Raw genomic sequence first — 13,504 nt, 5'->3', positions numbered from 1 at the left:
AAGCTTAGCGCACAAATATCCGAATGCTTCCTTGCTCATTCTGAAGTTTGATATCCAGTCTGAATGAGTAAACGATTCGTTGACAATTCTCTCCCACCAAACAGAACTACGTGTCTTCATCCACATTGTTTTCCCGGCGCTTGGTGATGCCAACCGTCCACATGGCCATGAACGACAGGAAGTTGTCGATTTGTTGCCGAATGAATTGTAGAATGCGTTGTTTTCGTGCTCTCTTGTACTTGCGCAACCTTTCCTTTCTCTCTTTTACCCTTTTACGGTGTCTGATAGACCACAACGTAGAAAGTTTGTCTGGAGAAGTATAAACCATGGTTTTTCGATACATCAATCACAAACAAGGCGGGAAAAGGAAGTACATTTTCACGCATGCGCATATTTAATTTCCACATTATTACAATCGTATAACACGGTCGCAAAAACTGCCGTGTGAACACAAGTGGGGCTGCACTAACACGCTTCTCTCTAGTAAGCAGGTTTGTGACGTGTGAACGATCCACAAAATTTACACCGGTGTAAGATATATCGCAACAAAATACATCGGTGCAGCATCGATGCAAATATGTGCCGTGTGAACACCCTCTATTATAGAAGGTTTGTACCTAATTTTTCTGACACCAGCAGCCTACTAACTGAACTCACTTTAAAAAAAAAAAAAAAAGGCAACACCAGATCTGGTCCTGTGGATGGAGCCATGTGAATGGGCTTTCTGCCAGGTAAAGGCAGTTGTGTGGGGGGCCGACTGTTGCATTCACCTGACTTTTCTCTCCTTATATCTTACAGACTGACATGTCAAACAGGGGGGTTGGGGCCCATTTTGTCCCAGGTGGTGGCGAGGGGGAAGCACCCCATGCTGTTCATCAACTGCAAGCTGTCAGTATAGGAAAGTAAGTACAGCATGATTAAGGAGGAGTGTCAGGCCATCAAATGGTCCTCACCCTACTGTACTATCTGCTGGGATGCTCCTTCATACTTTGTTCTGACCATGTCACGCTCCAGTGATTCCACCACATGAAGGATGCCAACATGCAAATCACTCATATCTGGCTTTTCAGCCTTTTAAGTTCAAGGTGATCCACAGACAGGTGGTGCAGATGGTGAAGACAGATTACCTCTTCCCGCTAGTACCTCTTACCATGGGGTATGGTGTTGGTTCAGCCGCAAGCTGGATGGTAGCTGGACAGTGATGGGGGTATGTGGTAGCATGATTGAGCATGATTGAGCGTCAGCTATGGGTGGAGAGGAGTCCGGTAGAAGTTGATGAGTCTCACCTGTGTCTAATCAGCAGCAATCTACTAACGTGCCGTTTTTGTCAAGTTTATTTGTACAGCGCTTTTAACAATAAACATTGTCGCAAAGCAGCTTTACAGAATTTGAATGACTTAAAACATGAGCTAATTTTATCCCTAATCTATCCCCAGTGAGCAAGCCTGTGGTGACGGTGGCAAGGAAAAACTCCCTCAGACAACATGAGGAAGAAACCTCGAGAGGAACCAGACTCAAAAGGGAGCCCATCCTCATTTGGGCAACAACAGACATGACTAACAGTTTTAACATGAAGTCAGTTTCGTTGATGTTATAAACTCTTCATTGATGGAAACTTGAGAGCAAAACTGTTCATGACAACTGCAGTCCTAAAGTTAGCAAGTCAACTGTAGTCCTCAGCCAAGTTTTATGTGCTTGCAGAAAAGCTGGTGAGCAGAGACGGAGAACAAGCACAGTGTCGTGTGTGTGTGTGTGTGTGTGTGTGTGAGAGAGAGAGAGAGAGAGAGAGAGAGTGTGAGATGGCTGAAAAGCTCAAATTAAAATAATAAATGCACCCTAAGGTGTCACAAGCCTGTTGGTTCTTCGTTTTCCCACGAACCACGAGTGTGTTGCAGTAATATTACAAAATTTATGATATAGTTACAGTTAGAAGTTTACATATATGGGCATAAATGTCATGGCAATATTGGGCTTTCAGTGATTTATTTGAACTGTTCTTTATTTGTGGCAGAATGATTGTACAAAATACATCTTTAATAGAAAAAAAAAATTTGGTGCACAAGTTTTAATTTGATATTTCTGAAAATCAAACACATGGTCAAACATTTATGCACAACAAGTAATATTTAGTTAAATGTCTCTTAGCAAGTTTCACCATGATCAGATACTTTCGTAGCAATCAACAAATTTCTGGCAGAATTCTGATTGGAGATATAATTGTGGCAGCGGGGGCGTGGTCAAGTGCTGGTCTGTGACAGGAGGGCAGAGTCAGGGAAGGTAAGTGGCAGAATCACTACACCTGACGGCAATTAACCTTTGTTTGTGTGTGTCTTCCCAGTGATCGCGCCCTATTTAGGTAGGTAGGGAGAGCGAGAGCAGAGGAGCTCATCCCCGAACTAGACGCCGGTTGTGTGTGTGTGTGTGTGTGTGTGTGTGTGTGTGTGTGTCTGTTTGGTGTTCAGATTGTTCACTGAAAAGTGTGGCAATAAAGCCTATTTTGAACCTGATCTCTGTCCTGCCGTCCTCTGTGCTCCACCCACGCATACTGAACTGCCACAGTGGTGCTGAAACCCGGGCAAAATTGGAGCGCAGCAGCCGATCAGCCCCATGGAGTCCTCCCCGTTCACCGACCTGGTCAACGCCCTCGCCACGGCCCAGCAAAGCCAGCACCAGGCGCTAGTCACCCTCCGAAAGGAACAAGAACAGCGCTTCGAGGCCCTGGTGATCAAGAGAAGCAAGAAGATCAAGAGGCGTTCTGGCACCTCCTCGCATCAGCGGGGTCCACCAGCGCTCCCGCCGCGGGCCCGTCCCCCCTCACCCTAACCAAGATGGGTCCACAGGACGACCCCAAGGCATTTATCACGCTCTTCGAGAGCAAGTAGCAGAGGCCTCGGGGTGGCCGATGGAGCAGCGCGCGGCGCGCCTCCTCCCCCTGCTAACGGGAGAGGCGCAGCTGGCCGCGCTACAGCTCCCCGCTGACCGCTCTACGCGGACCTCCCCCGGGCCGTCCTCCAGCGTGTGGGGCGCACCACGGAGCAGCAGCGCCAGCGCTTCCGCCCTTTGCGCTTGGAGGAAGTCGGCCAGCCGTTCGCGTTTGGCCAGCAACTCCAGGACGCCTGCTGGCGGTGGCTGAGGGCCGACAACTGCGACACCGAGGGAATCGTCGACCAGGTGGTGCTGGAGCAGTTCATCGCGCACCTGCCAACAGGAACCGCGGAGTGGGTCCAGTGCCACCGCCCGGCGTCGCTGGATCGGGACATCGAGCTGGCGGAGGACCATTTGGCGGCTGTTCCGGCAGCAGGACAGCAGACAGCCTCTTCTCTTCTCTTTTCTCTCTCTCTCCCCCTCCTCCTGTGTCCCGTCCTCGCCCCATTCCCCCACTGCGGAGGCGGGGGCCGGCAAAACCCCAGCCGGCCTGCCGCACCCGCGGTGCCCTCCCGTTTCTCCCTTCTGTGTCTGTCTCTCCCCCCCCTCAGGTGAGTGAGCCCCAGAACACCGGTGCAGAGAGGAAGCCCGGGCTGGTTTGCTGGCGCTGCGGGGAACCGGGCCACCTCCAACAGCAGTGCACGGCAATGGAGGTGGGCGCGGTGGTTCGGATCCCCGACGCGCCAGGAGCCGCCCTCGATCGGGCCGGAGCATATCGCATACCGGTGAGTATTCAAGGGGATACATATCAGGCGTTGGTGGATTCTGGTTGTAATCAGACCTCAATTCACCAAAGCCTGGCGCAAAACAAGGCATTGAGGGGAGCACAGGGGGTGAAGGTGTTGTGTGTGCACGGGGATGTTCACAGCTACCCTTTGGTGTCGGTCCACATGTTTTTCCGAGGGGAAAAATTTATAGTGAAGGCGGCGGTTAATCCTCGCCTTACCCACTCTTTAATTTTGGGGACTGATTGGCTGGGATTTTGGGATTTAATGACACACTTGGTAAAGAGTGGGTCCTGCCATTTAACAGGGGGAGGTCCCGGTGTCGCTTTGGCGGGAGCAGCCGTCACAGAGCCGTCTACGTCATCTCCTCGTCAGAGTGAGGAGCCGCCGGCCCCTCCTCTCTCTGTTGGGGAATCCCTCGCAGATTTCCCATTAGAGCAGTCGCGAGACGAGACTCTGAGGCATGCATGTGACCAAGTGAGAGTAATCGATGGTCAAACGCTCCAGCCGAACGCCACCCTGTCCTTCCCCTACTTCGCGATTATGAAGGATAGGTTATACCGAGTGACGCAGGACACTCAAACTAAAGAGCGAGTCACGCAACTTTTAATTCCAAAGAGCCGTCGGGAATTGGTATTCCCGGCGGCTCACTTTAATCCAATGGCTGGACACAAGTGGCTCAAGCCCTTCTTGTTTTCAGTGCGAGAGGTCCCCCAAGCCTCCACGGGGTTCTCTCCGTTCGAATTATTATATGGGCGTAAGCCGCGTGGAATTCTAGACGTGCTGCGGGAAAATTGGGAGGAGGGACCTTCACAAAGTAAAAACGAGATTCAATGTGTTATGGACCTGCGCGCAAAATTCCACACGCTCACCCACGTAACCCAGGAGAATTTGCGGCAGGCCCAAGAAACGGCAAGCCCGCCTGTACAACAAGGGTACGCGCCTTAGGGAGTTCACACCGGGAGATAAGGTACTCGTACTGTTGCCCACATCGAGCTCCAAATTGCTCGCCAAGTGGCAAGGACCCTTTGAGGTCACACAGCGAGTCGGGGATGTCGACTACGAGGTGAGGTGAACGGACAGGGGTGGGGCGCTACAGATTTACCACCTCAATCTGCTTAAACTCTGGAATGAGGAGGTCCCCGTGGTGTTGGTGTCAGTGGTTCCGGAGAAGGTGGAGCTGGGGCCGGAGGTTCAAAAAGGGGCATTGGCATCACGTACCTCTCCGGTCCCCTGTGGAGACCACCTCTCCCCGACCCAACTCATGGAGGTCGCCCAGTTGCAGACTGAGTTTTCGGACGTGTTCTCGCCCCTGCCCGGTCGCACCGACCTCATAGAGCACCACATTGAGATGCCCCCAGGGGTGGTAGTGCGTAGCCGCCCTTACAGGCTACCCGAACACAAAAAAAAAAGTGGTTCGGGAAGAACTCGAGGCCATGCTCGAAATGGGCATCGTCGAGGAGTCCCACAGTGACTGGAGCAGCCCAGTGGTCTTGGTACCCAAGGCCGACGGGTCGGTCCGGTTCTGTGTGGACTATAGAAAAGTCAACGTGGTGTCTAAATTCGACGCGTACCCAATGCCTCATATTGATGAGTTGCTCAATCGACTCGGCACTGCTCGCTTTTATTCGACACTGGATTTGACGAAGGGATATTGGCAGATCCCCTTGACTCCACTATCCCGAGAAAAAACGGCCTTTTCCACACCGTTTGGTTTACACCAATTCATCACACTTCCGTTTCGGCTGTTTGGGGTGCCCGCTACGTTTCAGCGGCTGATGGACAGAGTCCTCTGCCCCCACGCCACTTATCTAGATGATATCATCGTCTATAGTAATGACTGGCCGAGGCACCTCGAATATCTGAGGGCCGTCCTTAGGTCGCTGAGGCGAGCGGGTCTCACAGCCAACCCAAAGAAGTGTGCGATTGGGCGGGTGGAAGTACCGTATCTGGGCTTCCACTTGGGCAACGGGCAGGTGCGTCCCCAAATTAATAAGACGGCAGCAATTGCGGCCTGCCCGAGGCCCAAGACCAAAAAGGGGGTGAGACAGTTCCTGGGGCTGGCTGGCTATTATCGTAGGTTTATACCTAATTATTCAGACATCACCAGCCCGCTGACTGATCTCACTAAAAAGGGGGCACCAGATCCGGTCCAGTGGATGGAGCAATGCCAGCGGGCTTTTTCTGAGGTAAAGGCTGCACTGTGTGGGGGGCCACTTTTACACTCCCCTGACTTTTCTCTCCCCTTTGTGTTGCAGACTGATGCGTCGGACAGAGGGCTGGGGGCGGTTTTGTCCCAGGAGGTGGAGGGGGAGGACCGCCCCGTCCTGTACATCAGTAGGAAGCTGTCGGTGCGTGAGGGGCGCTACAGCACCATAGAAAAAGAGTGTCTGGCGATCAAGTGGGCGGTCCTCGCCCTCCGTTACTACCTGCTGGGGCACCCTTTCACCCTCTGTTCGGACCACGTGCCCCTCCAGTGACTCCACCGCATGAAAGATGCCAACGCGCGGATCACCCGTTGGTATCTGGCACTCCAACCCTTCAATTTTAAGGTGGTCCACAGGACGGGGGCGCAGATGGTCGTGGCGGACTTCCTCTCCCGTCGGGGGGGGGGGGTCGGCTGCAGGCGGGGGTATGTGGCAGCGGGGGCGTGGTCAAGCGCCGGTCTGTGACAGGAGGGCGGAGTCAGGGAAGGTAAGTGGCAGAATCACTACACCTGACGGCAATTAACCTGTGTTTGTGTGTGTCCTCCCAGTGACCGCGCCCTATTTAGGTAGGGAGAGCGAGAGCAGAGGAGCTCATCCCCGAACTAGACGCCGGTTGTGTGTGTATGTCTATTTGGTGTTCAGATTGTTCACTGCAAAGTGAGGCAATAAAGCCTATTTTGAACCTGATCTCTGTCCTGCCGTACTCTGTGCTCCACCCACGCATACTGAACTGCCACAACAATATATATAAAATCTTTCTTAGCAGAATTAATAGAGTTCAATTAATTTTTTTTGGCTTCCTGGCACAGACCTGACTTAAGCACAATGCACATACTTTCGATGTGTTGAGGTCAGGCCTTGATATGTATTTGGGGTCATAGTCTTGTTGGAACACCCAAATGTGTCCAAGTTTCTGATGGTTTGAGGGCATGCTGAAGAATTCTAAAAGGTAGTCCTCTTTCTTAAATTTTCCATCCACTTTGTGCAATGCACCAGTTCCACTGGCAGCAAAACAGCCCCAGAGCATGATGCTACCACCACCCTGCTTAATAGCTGGTACAGTGCTCATTATTGTGGCCAAATAACTCAATCTTTGTCTCACCTCATCTCATTATCTCTATCTAAACATAAAACTTTCCTCCAGAACACTTTTTCTTTGTTCATGCAGTCAGCTGCAAACTTTGTCAAGCTTGAAGGTGTCCATTTTGGAGCAGGGGTCTCTTTCTTGGACGGCAGCCTCCCAACCCATAGCAATGTGATTCCAGCAGCTGAAGGTGACAGTTTTGGTCTTCCTCCAGCAAACTGGCTTAGCAAAGTGCCTACACCTCCCAATAGTTACATACAGTTCTTTGAAATGATCTTGGAATCTGCAGTTGTTTAGAAATGGCTCCAAGAGATGTTCCTGAGTTACCTAAATCTATGACCCTCTTTCTTAGATATGCACTGAGCTCTTTGGACTTTCCTACTCTACTGTGTGTTGGTCAACCCAGTGAGTGTCAAACAAACCCTTTTTATGCTGGCACAGAAAGGCTACCAGCTGTACTCCATCATGATTATTAACAGGAAGTTAAGAGGCCTTGGCAAGTTAAGACATTCTGGAACTTTCAGCACCACTGAATTAATAATCTCAGTGGATGTAAGTATATCATTTTGACCCTCTGTTGATTTCAGAAAACCCAAAATAAATTAAAACTTGTACACCAAATTCTTAGAATATTTTTAAATTAAAGAAGCATGTTGTACAATCATTCTGCCACAGAAAAAACTGTTCAAAGAAAGCACTGAAAGCCTAATATTGTCATGCCTTTCAGGTTTGTGTATGTAAACTTTTGACCTCAACTGTACAATTAATACATTTCAGATTAGTCTTTAATTTAGTGATAGACTATGTTTTCTTGTTACTGATATTTCCCTAGACTTTATATGATTTACCTGTGACCTGCATAAGAGCCACCACATTAAAGTTAATACACTCCTTTTGGTTGGGTCACATACACTTCAATCCAAAGAGATTCAGTTCAGTTCACATGATTTGTTTCAGGTGCAATCCAAAATGATTCAGTTTAACATGTTGTAACATATCCTAGTCTTAACTGTAACAAAGCTGCTTTGATGGCTGCATTAAACAAGTGTGATCTGAGAACAGAGCACTGTGTGTGTGAGAACGGCTCACCTGTGAGGCCCCAGGTATGGCAGGTCCGGGCGTGATTGGCTGGGCCATGAGGTCATAATCATTACCAGAGGAACCAGCTGCCACGTAAGAGTATGAGCCACGAGCCCAGGGGTCTGCACGCCATCGCGTCACCACCGTCTCCTTCGGCTACCATGGCAACACACAAACCCTCACATCAATTGTTATTGGTGTTATTGTTGGAATTAAGCCACAGTAGCCATGTGTGCGAGAGTGTGTCAATGGTACAGCTGGCTTACTTTACTACCCTGAGCCCATTAGGCTGGATGGACATTTACTCTCTTTCTGCTATAAGATCAGGCTTGGCTACAGTAAAAGCATGCAACCAAAAGAGCTTCTCTGCAGGCAAATACACACTCATTACTTACTACATTACAATATTACATAGTACAAATCCATGAAAAAACAATTTAACTACAAATCTATGTACAAATTTTGCTTCGAGAAATTATGGATGTTTGTCTTGTATTCATATACAGTATGTATAGTGCCCTCCATGATTACTGGCACCCCTTGTAAAGATTAGTAAAAATGGATTGGGGGGGGGGGGGGGGGGATCCACTTTTTGGTGCAGTAGCTTCATCTCACACTGAAAAAAAAATGAGAAAAATCCAACCTTTAATTGAAAAATGTATTCATAGGAAAACAAATCCCTCATCAAGAAATAATAGTTTTCAACAAAAACACGTGCCACTTTTATAGGCAGCCCAGGCATTTAATACTTTGTACAACTTCCCTTTGCCAATAAAACAGCACAGAGTCTTCTCCTAGAACATTTTATAAGTTTGGAGAATATGGAGCAGAGCACCTGAGACCACTCCTCTTTACAGAATCTCTCCAGATCATCCAGGGTCCTAGCCCCTCTCTTGTGCACTCTCCTCTTCAGCTCACCCCACAGGTTTTCAATGGGGTTCGGGTCAGGGGTCTGAAATGGCCATGGTAGAAGCTCAATTCTGTGGTCAGCCAACTGTGTGTGTGTTGATTTGGACATATGTTTTGGATCATTGTCCTGTTGGAAGATCCAATGATGACCCAGTTTTAGTTTCCTGGCAGAGGCAGCCAGGTTTTGATTTAAAATGTCCTGGTGTTTCATGGAGTACATGATGCCATGTACCCCAAAAAGGTTTTCAGGGCCTTTGGAGGAAAAACAGTACCAAAACATCACAGAACTTCTACGACAGGGGTCAGCAACCTTTTTGCCATGTAGTGCCAATTAGAAATTTTCTTGTTAGTTAGTGTGCCATTCAGATAGGTGTTGTTAACTATGTGTAATTAGACACCACACATTTTAGACAGATATGGATATTTAATGCATTGAGCAAATGTAAAACACCACTGCACTTGTTTTATGCCATTAACCTCACACACTTTAACCCACTTTATGCCAGCTGTTTGCTGCACCCTTACGTTTTCTGCCATTTCACCAATTCGTCGCTCAACAGTTCTGGCTGATATGGGCATGTCTTTTATTCTTGATTTTATTGTCTCTTTATTTGGCAGCCCCTCAAAAAGACTATCCGAGCTGGAGAGAAAGGCCTCCTGAAAGGTGTCATTGCATCGTTTTTTCATTAATTGTGCGGTGGTCTCTAGTATGAATGAATGCCCTGTGAGCCGGTTTTGGTGAAAAAACATGCTGTGGTTTCCTGTTTCAGGCTGTTCAAGTTTGGTGGAGGAGCGGGTGGCGGGAGAACGACAGGATTTCAGCTCTTACTCATTAATATTCATGACATGTAAACGTGTTACCTCTGATTGGCTAACAGCACTGTGACGCTACCTCCAGTGGGTCAGAACAAGCGGATGTGGGTGTCTTTGTAAAAACTGTTTTGATTGGCTATTATGGTCTCGACATCGATGTTCTGACCAATAACAATGTAGATAACACGAATTTTACATCACATTCAACGAGATTTAAACGAGACTAAAGATGGCGACTTACAAATAATGTGTAAACATCGTTGGAGTTAATAAAGTTTGAACAGCATGAAGGAACATACCCCAACCCCCCCGAAATTAAGAAAAAAAAAATTCTCAACGGATTTGGCATAATATAAAAAGGTCGTTTTTTACTCAGAAAAAGTGGAAACCCGCCGAAAAGTGGAAAACTCTCATCCCTGCCTAGCTTGTGAGCATGTCATGCATGCTAACGTGGAGAATATGAACATGCTATTTTGTAACAAAAACCTTCGAACAAAAAGTTCATGTTTTACTTACAGCTTGTGAGCTGGTGGTCGATCATCTTGACTACAGATCCAGGTATTAAAAACAGCCTCGAAGCAAAACTACTACTGAAGGCACCGAAGTTTGAAAAGTCACTGTGGTTGAAATGATCAGAACACAGTACTAATGCTGCATTATACTTCGCTGGTGGTGTTCCAAAGATAAATTCCAACCATTTCTTCTTCAGCTCTTCTATCTTGCAACGTTGCTCCACTTAGGTTTCGTTTCTGTCGGTGGCTCCAGCCCGACTTTCGACGCTCGTAACTCGGGCAGGGGAGTTCCCAGCCTCCCCAAATTGGCAGCCAGCGACGTCTGCCCTCTCCCCAACGAACCAGCGCTGCCAGGGTGGGGTAGCCCCGCGCCTCAGGACGTAATTCGCCCTGAGGCGAGCTGCGGCGCTCCGCTTAGGTTTCGTTTCTGTCGGCGACTCCAGCCCGACTTTGAACGCTCGTAATTCGCGCAGGGGAGGTCCCAGCCTCCCCAAACATGCAACGTTGATGTGTTACTGCCACAAATAACACAGGCACGAACTTGTTCAGCCATGTTTTCAATTTGTTGTTAGGTCCTCTTCGTTAGCTACTGACGAGATGGGCTCTGCTATCTCTCCTCACGCTTAAATCCGAACTTTCTTCCCTTGGGTGGTAGCAAGCCAAGATGGGCGAGGCCATTTTTGAAGTGACGCAAGTACGTAGAGCTTTTTCAGATCCGCTCGTTTTTCCGACTATTTTCTTTCATAAGCTAAATACATAGAATGGGGGTAGAATTACATTTTCACATGCAGCATGCATATGCAACTCGGAGTGAACTATGGTATTTCAAAAAGAGCCAGTATTAAACGTTTTTGGTTGAAGGGCACTTTTAATGTATTCACCGTCTGTGAATGGCTTTCCATGTTTAGCTATGCAGTGAGAAATTATATAGCTAGCTTCAGTGGCATTGTTTTTAGCTGAGGTAAAGTCTTTTAAAGTGTGGGCTTGCTTCCCATATCCGCACACTGCGCGTGGGATTGATTCGTCCTTATCTGCCTGATCTTTGAAAGTCTTTTCGTGCTTTGCCTCGAAATGACGTTTAATACTGGATGTTCGACACACAACACTTTCAAAACACAACGTGCACACAGCACGGTCCCTCTGAGAAACGAACCCATATTCTTTGGTCCACGAGGAGAGGAAAGCCCGAACTGTCGGCTTCTTTGCCATCTGAGCGCAACTGCTGCATCAAGTGGGCCCATCTCGTGAGAAATATGGGGAGGGGGAAGTGTTGCCAGATTGGGCGGTTTTAAGTGCATTTTGGCGGGTTTTGAACATATTTTGGGCTGGAAAACGTCAGCAGTATCTGGCAACACTGGGAGGGGGTGCTATATTGTTGTGTAGTCATGCTAAAAGAGCAGGCTCGCCATGCAACAGCCAATGACAGTTCAAAATGACGTTTGAACATTTTTAATGTGTTGAATAATTAGGTTTGTGTATCGTCGTCAGTGTGCCACTGGAAATTCCTCGGCGTGCCAGTTGTGGCATGCGTGCCTAGGGTTGCCGACCCCTGTTCTACGACATTTTACAGCTGGATAGGGTTCTTTTCATTATAGCCATCCTTCATTTTACATCAAACCCACCTTGAGTGTTTATTGCCAAAAGCTCCATTTTTGTTACATCAGACCATAGAACATGGTTCCAGTCAAAGCTGTAGTAGCGGTTCACAAACTTCAGGTGCTTACATTTGTGGTTAACTGACAGAAAAGGCTTTGTTCCGGCATACCTTCCAAATAAGCTGTTGGCATGGAGATGGCATCTGATGGTGGTTTTGGAGACATGGAAACCCATTTACTTTTTCTTGTAATTCACCAACAGTGATCCTTGAAGATTTTTTTTTTTTTGCACCTCTTACCCTCTTCCTCACTGTACGTGGGAACAAAATAAACTTGGATGATCCTCTTCCAGGCAAGTGTGTAACAGTTCCAAGTTGGTGTGCACTTTTTCTTATATATATATACCGTATTTTCTGGACTATAGAGCGCACCTGTATATAAGCCGCATCCGCTCTATTTTTAAAAAAAAATTAAAAAAAAGATATACAAGCCGCACCGGGCTATAAGCCGCAGATATCTATGTTGAAAAATTAGATATTTACTGCATGTACAGAACGATTTTGGACTGTAAATGTACATGTATGTACCTGAACAGATTCTTTCCGAACAGTGCCTTTTAACACGGCAGCAACTTTGCTGATTAAAACGGAACAGAACCAAGAGAAAATAACCGGTATTTATTTACCTTCATTTCTCCTGTGTTTGAAACCACAAGTCACTTTAATCATCTTCGCTGGATTTGAAAATAATTACCAGTTAGTAATTTGTCGTGCGTGTTCTATCTGCTAAAGATCTGCTAATTCTTCTTTGCATTGATTTTTCATCTATCTTATTTTTGATTCTACTTCCGGTTAGAGCGCCCCTAGCGGTGGAAGAAAAATCCACAGAATAGCTGCACCTTTGTATAAGCCGCATGGTTCAAAACCTAGGAAAAAAGTAGCAGCTTATAGTCCAGAAAATACGGTATATGTATGTGTGTGTGTGTTGCCCTAACAGTAGAAATGGACATTTTCAGCAGAGTAGCTATTTTTATAACCTGACTTATGAAGGTCAACACAATTCTCCCTCATTTCATTTGTGTATTCTCTGATCTTTCCCATGCTGATGGATGACAAAGGGAATTTGCAATAGTGGCACATTTGTTTTTGTTGAAAATTATTTCTTGACGATGGATTTGGTTTTCTTTGAATAAATTTATTTCAAAAGGTTAGAATTTTCTCTTTTTTTCAGTGTGAGATGAAACCACTTCAGCCAAAGGTGGATTTTTTCTAACCCTTTTTACTAAGCTTTACAAGGGGTGCCAATAATGGTGGCGGACACTGTATATAATAACGTCACTTCAAAGTAGACCATGTCATCAGAGGGATGTTTGCTCACCTGAGGAACTGCACTACTACCAAAGATTCCTTTTAGGATTGCTAGACAACGGCCCACAATGACATCATCACTGATGTTCTCCATAATGCCTGCAGCCTCTCCAGCCATCAGTGCCAGCAGAATGGGAGCTAACAAAGACAAAGGTAGATATCAGTCAGGAAGCATAATCAGAACAGCTACTAACAATTGGATATGAATGCCTTGACAATGTTGACAATGGATGAGGCAGAACCAGGCATCTCAAATTTGTTAAATTTCAATTATTTATTAATATTTA

General features: G+C 47.1%; 1 protein-coding gene across 6 annotated transcripts in view; it reads right to left on the bottom strand.

The window, feature by feature from the left end:
• Positions 1-13,504, bottom strand: part of kdm1a (lysine (K)-specific demethylase 1a) — a 174,098-nt gene that overhangs the window by 47,264 nt on the left and 113,330 nt on the right. For all 6 annotated transcript variants that reach the window (XM_060933625.1, XM_060933624.1, XM_060933623.1 and 3 more), the window contains 2 exons: positions 13,228-13,355; positions 8,031-8,177 (listed from right to left, as the gene is read on the bottom strand). In XM_060933625.1, the coding sequence (XP_060789608.1) occupies positions 8,031-8,177; positions 13,228-13,355 (275 nt within the window). The remainder of the gene's footprint in view (positions 1-8,030; positions 8,178-13,227; positions 13,356-13,504) is intronic.

Source organism: Neoarius graeffei, chromosome 11 (genome assembly GCF_027579695.1).
Source record: "Neoarius graeffei isolate fNeoGra1 chromosome 11, fNeoGra1.pri, whole genome shotgun sequence".
Classification (NCBI taxonomy): Eukaryota; Metazoa; Chordata; class Actinopteri; order Siluriformes; family Ariidae; genus Neoarius; species Neoarius graeffei.
Note: the sequence above shows the minus strand (reverse complement) of the source record. Positions and strands in the feature narration are given on the sequence as shown.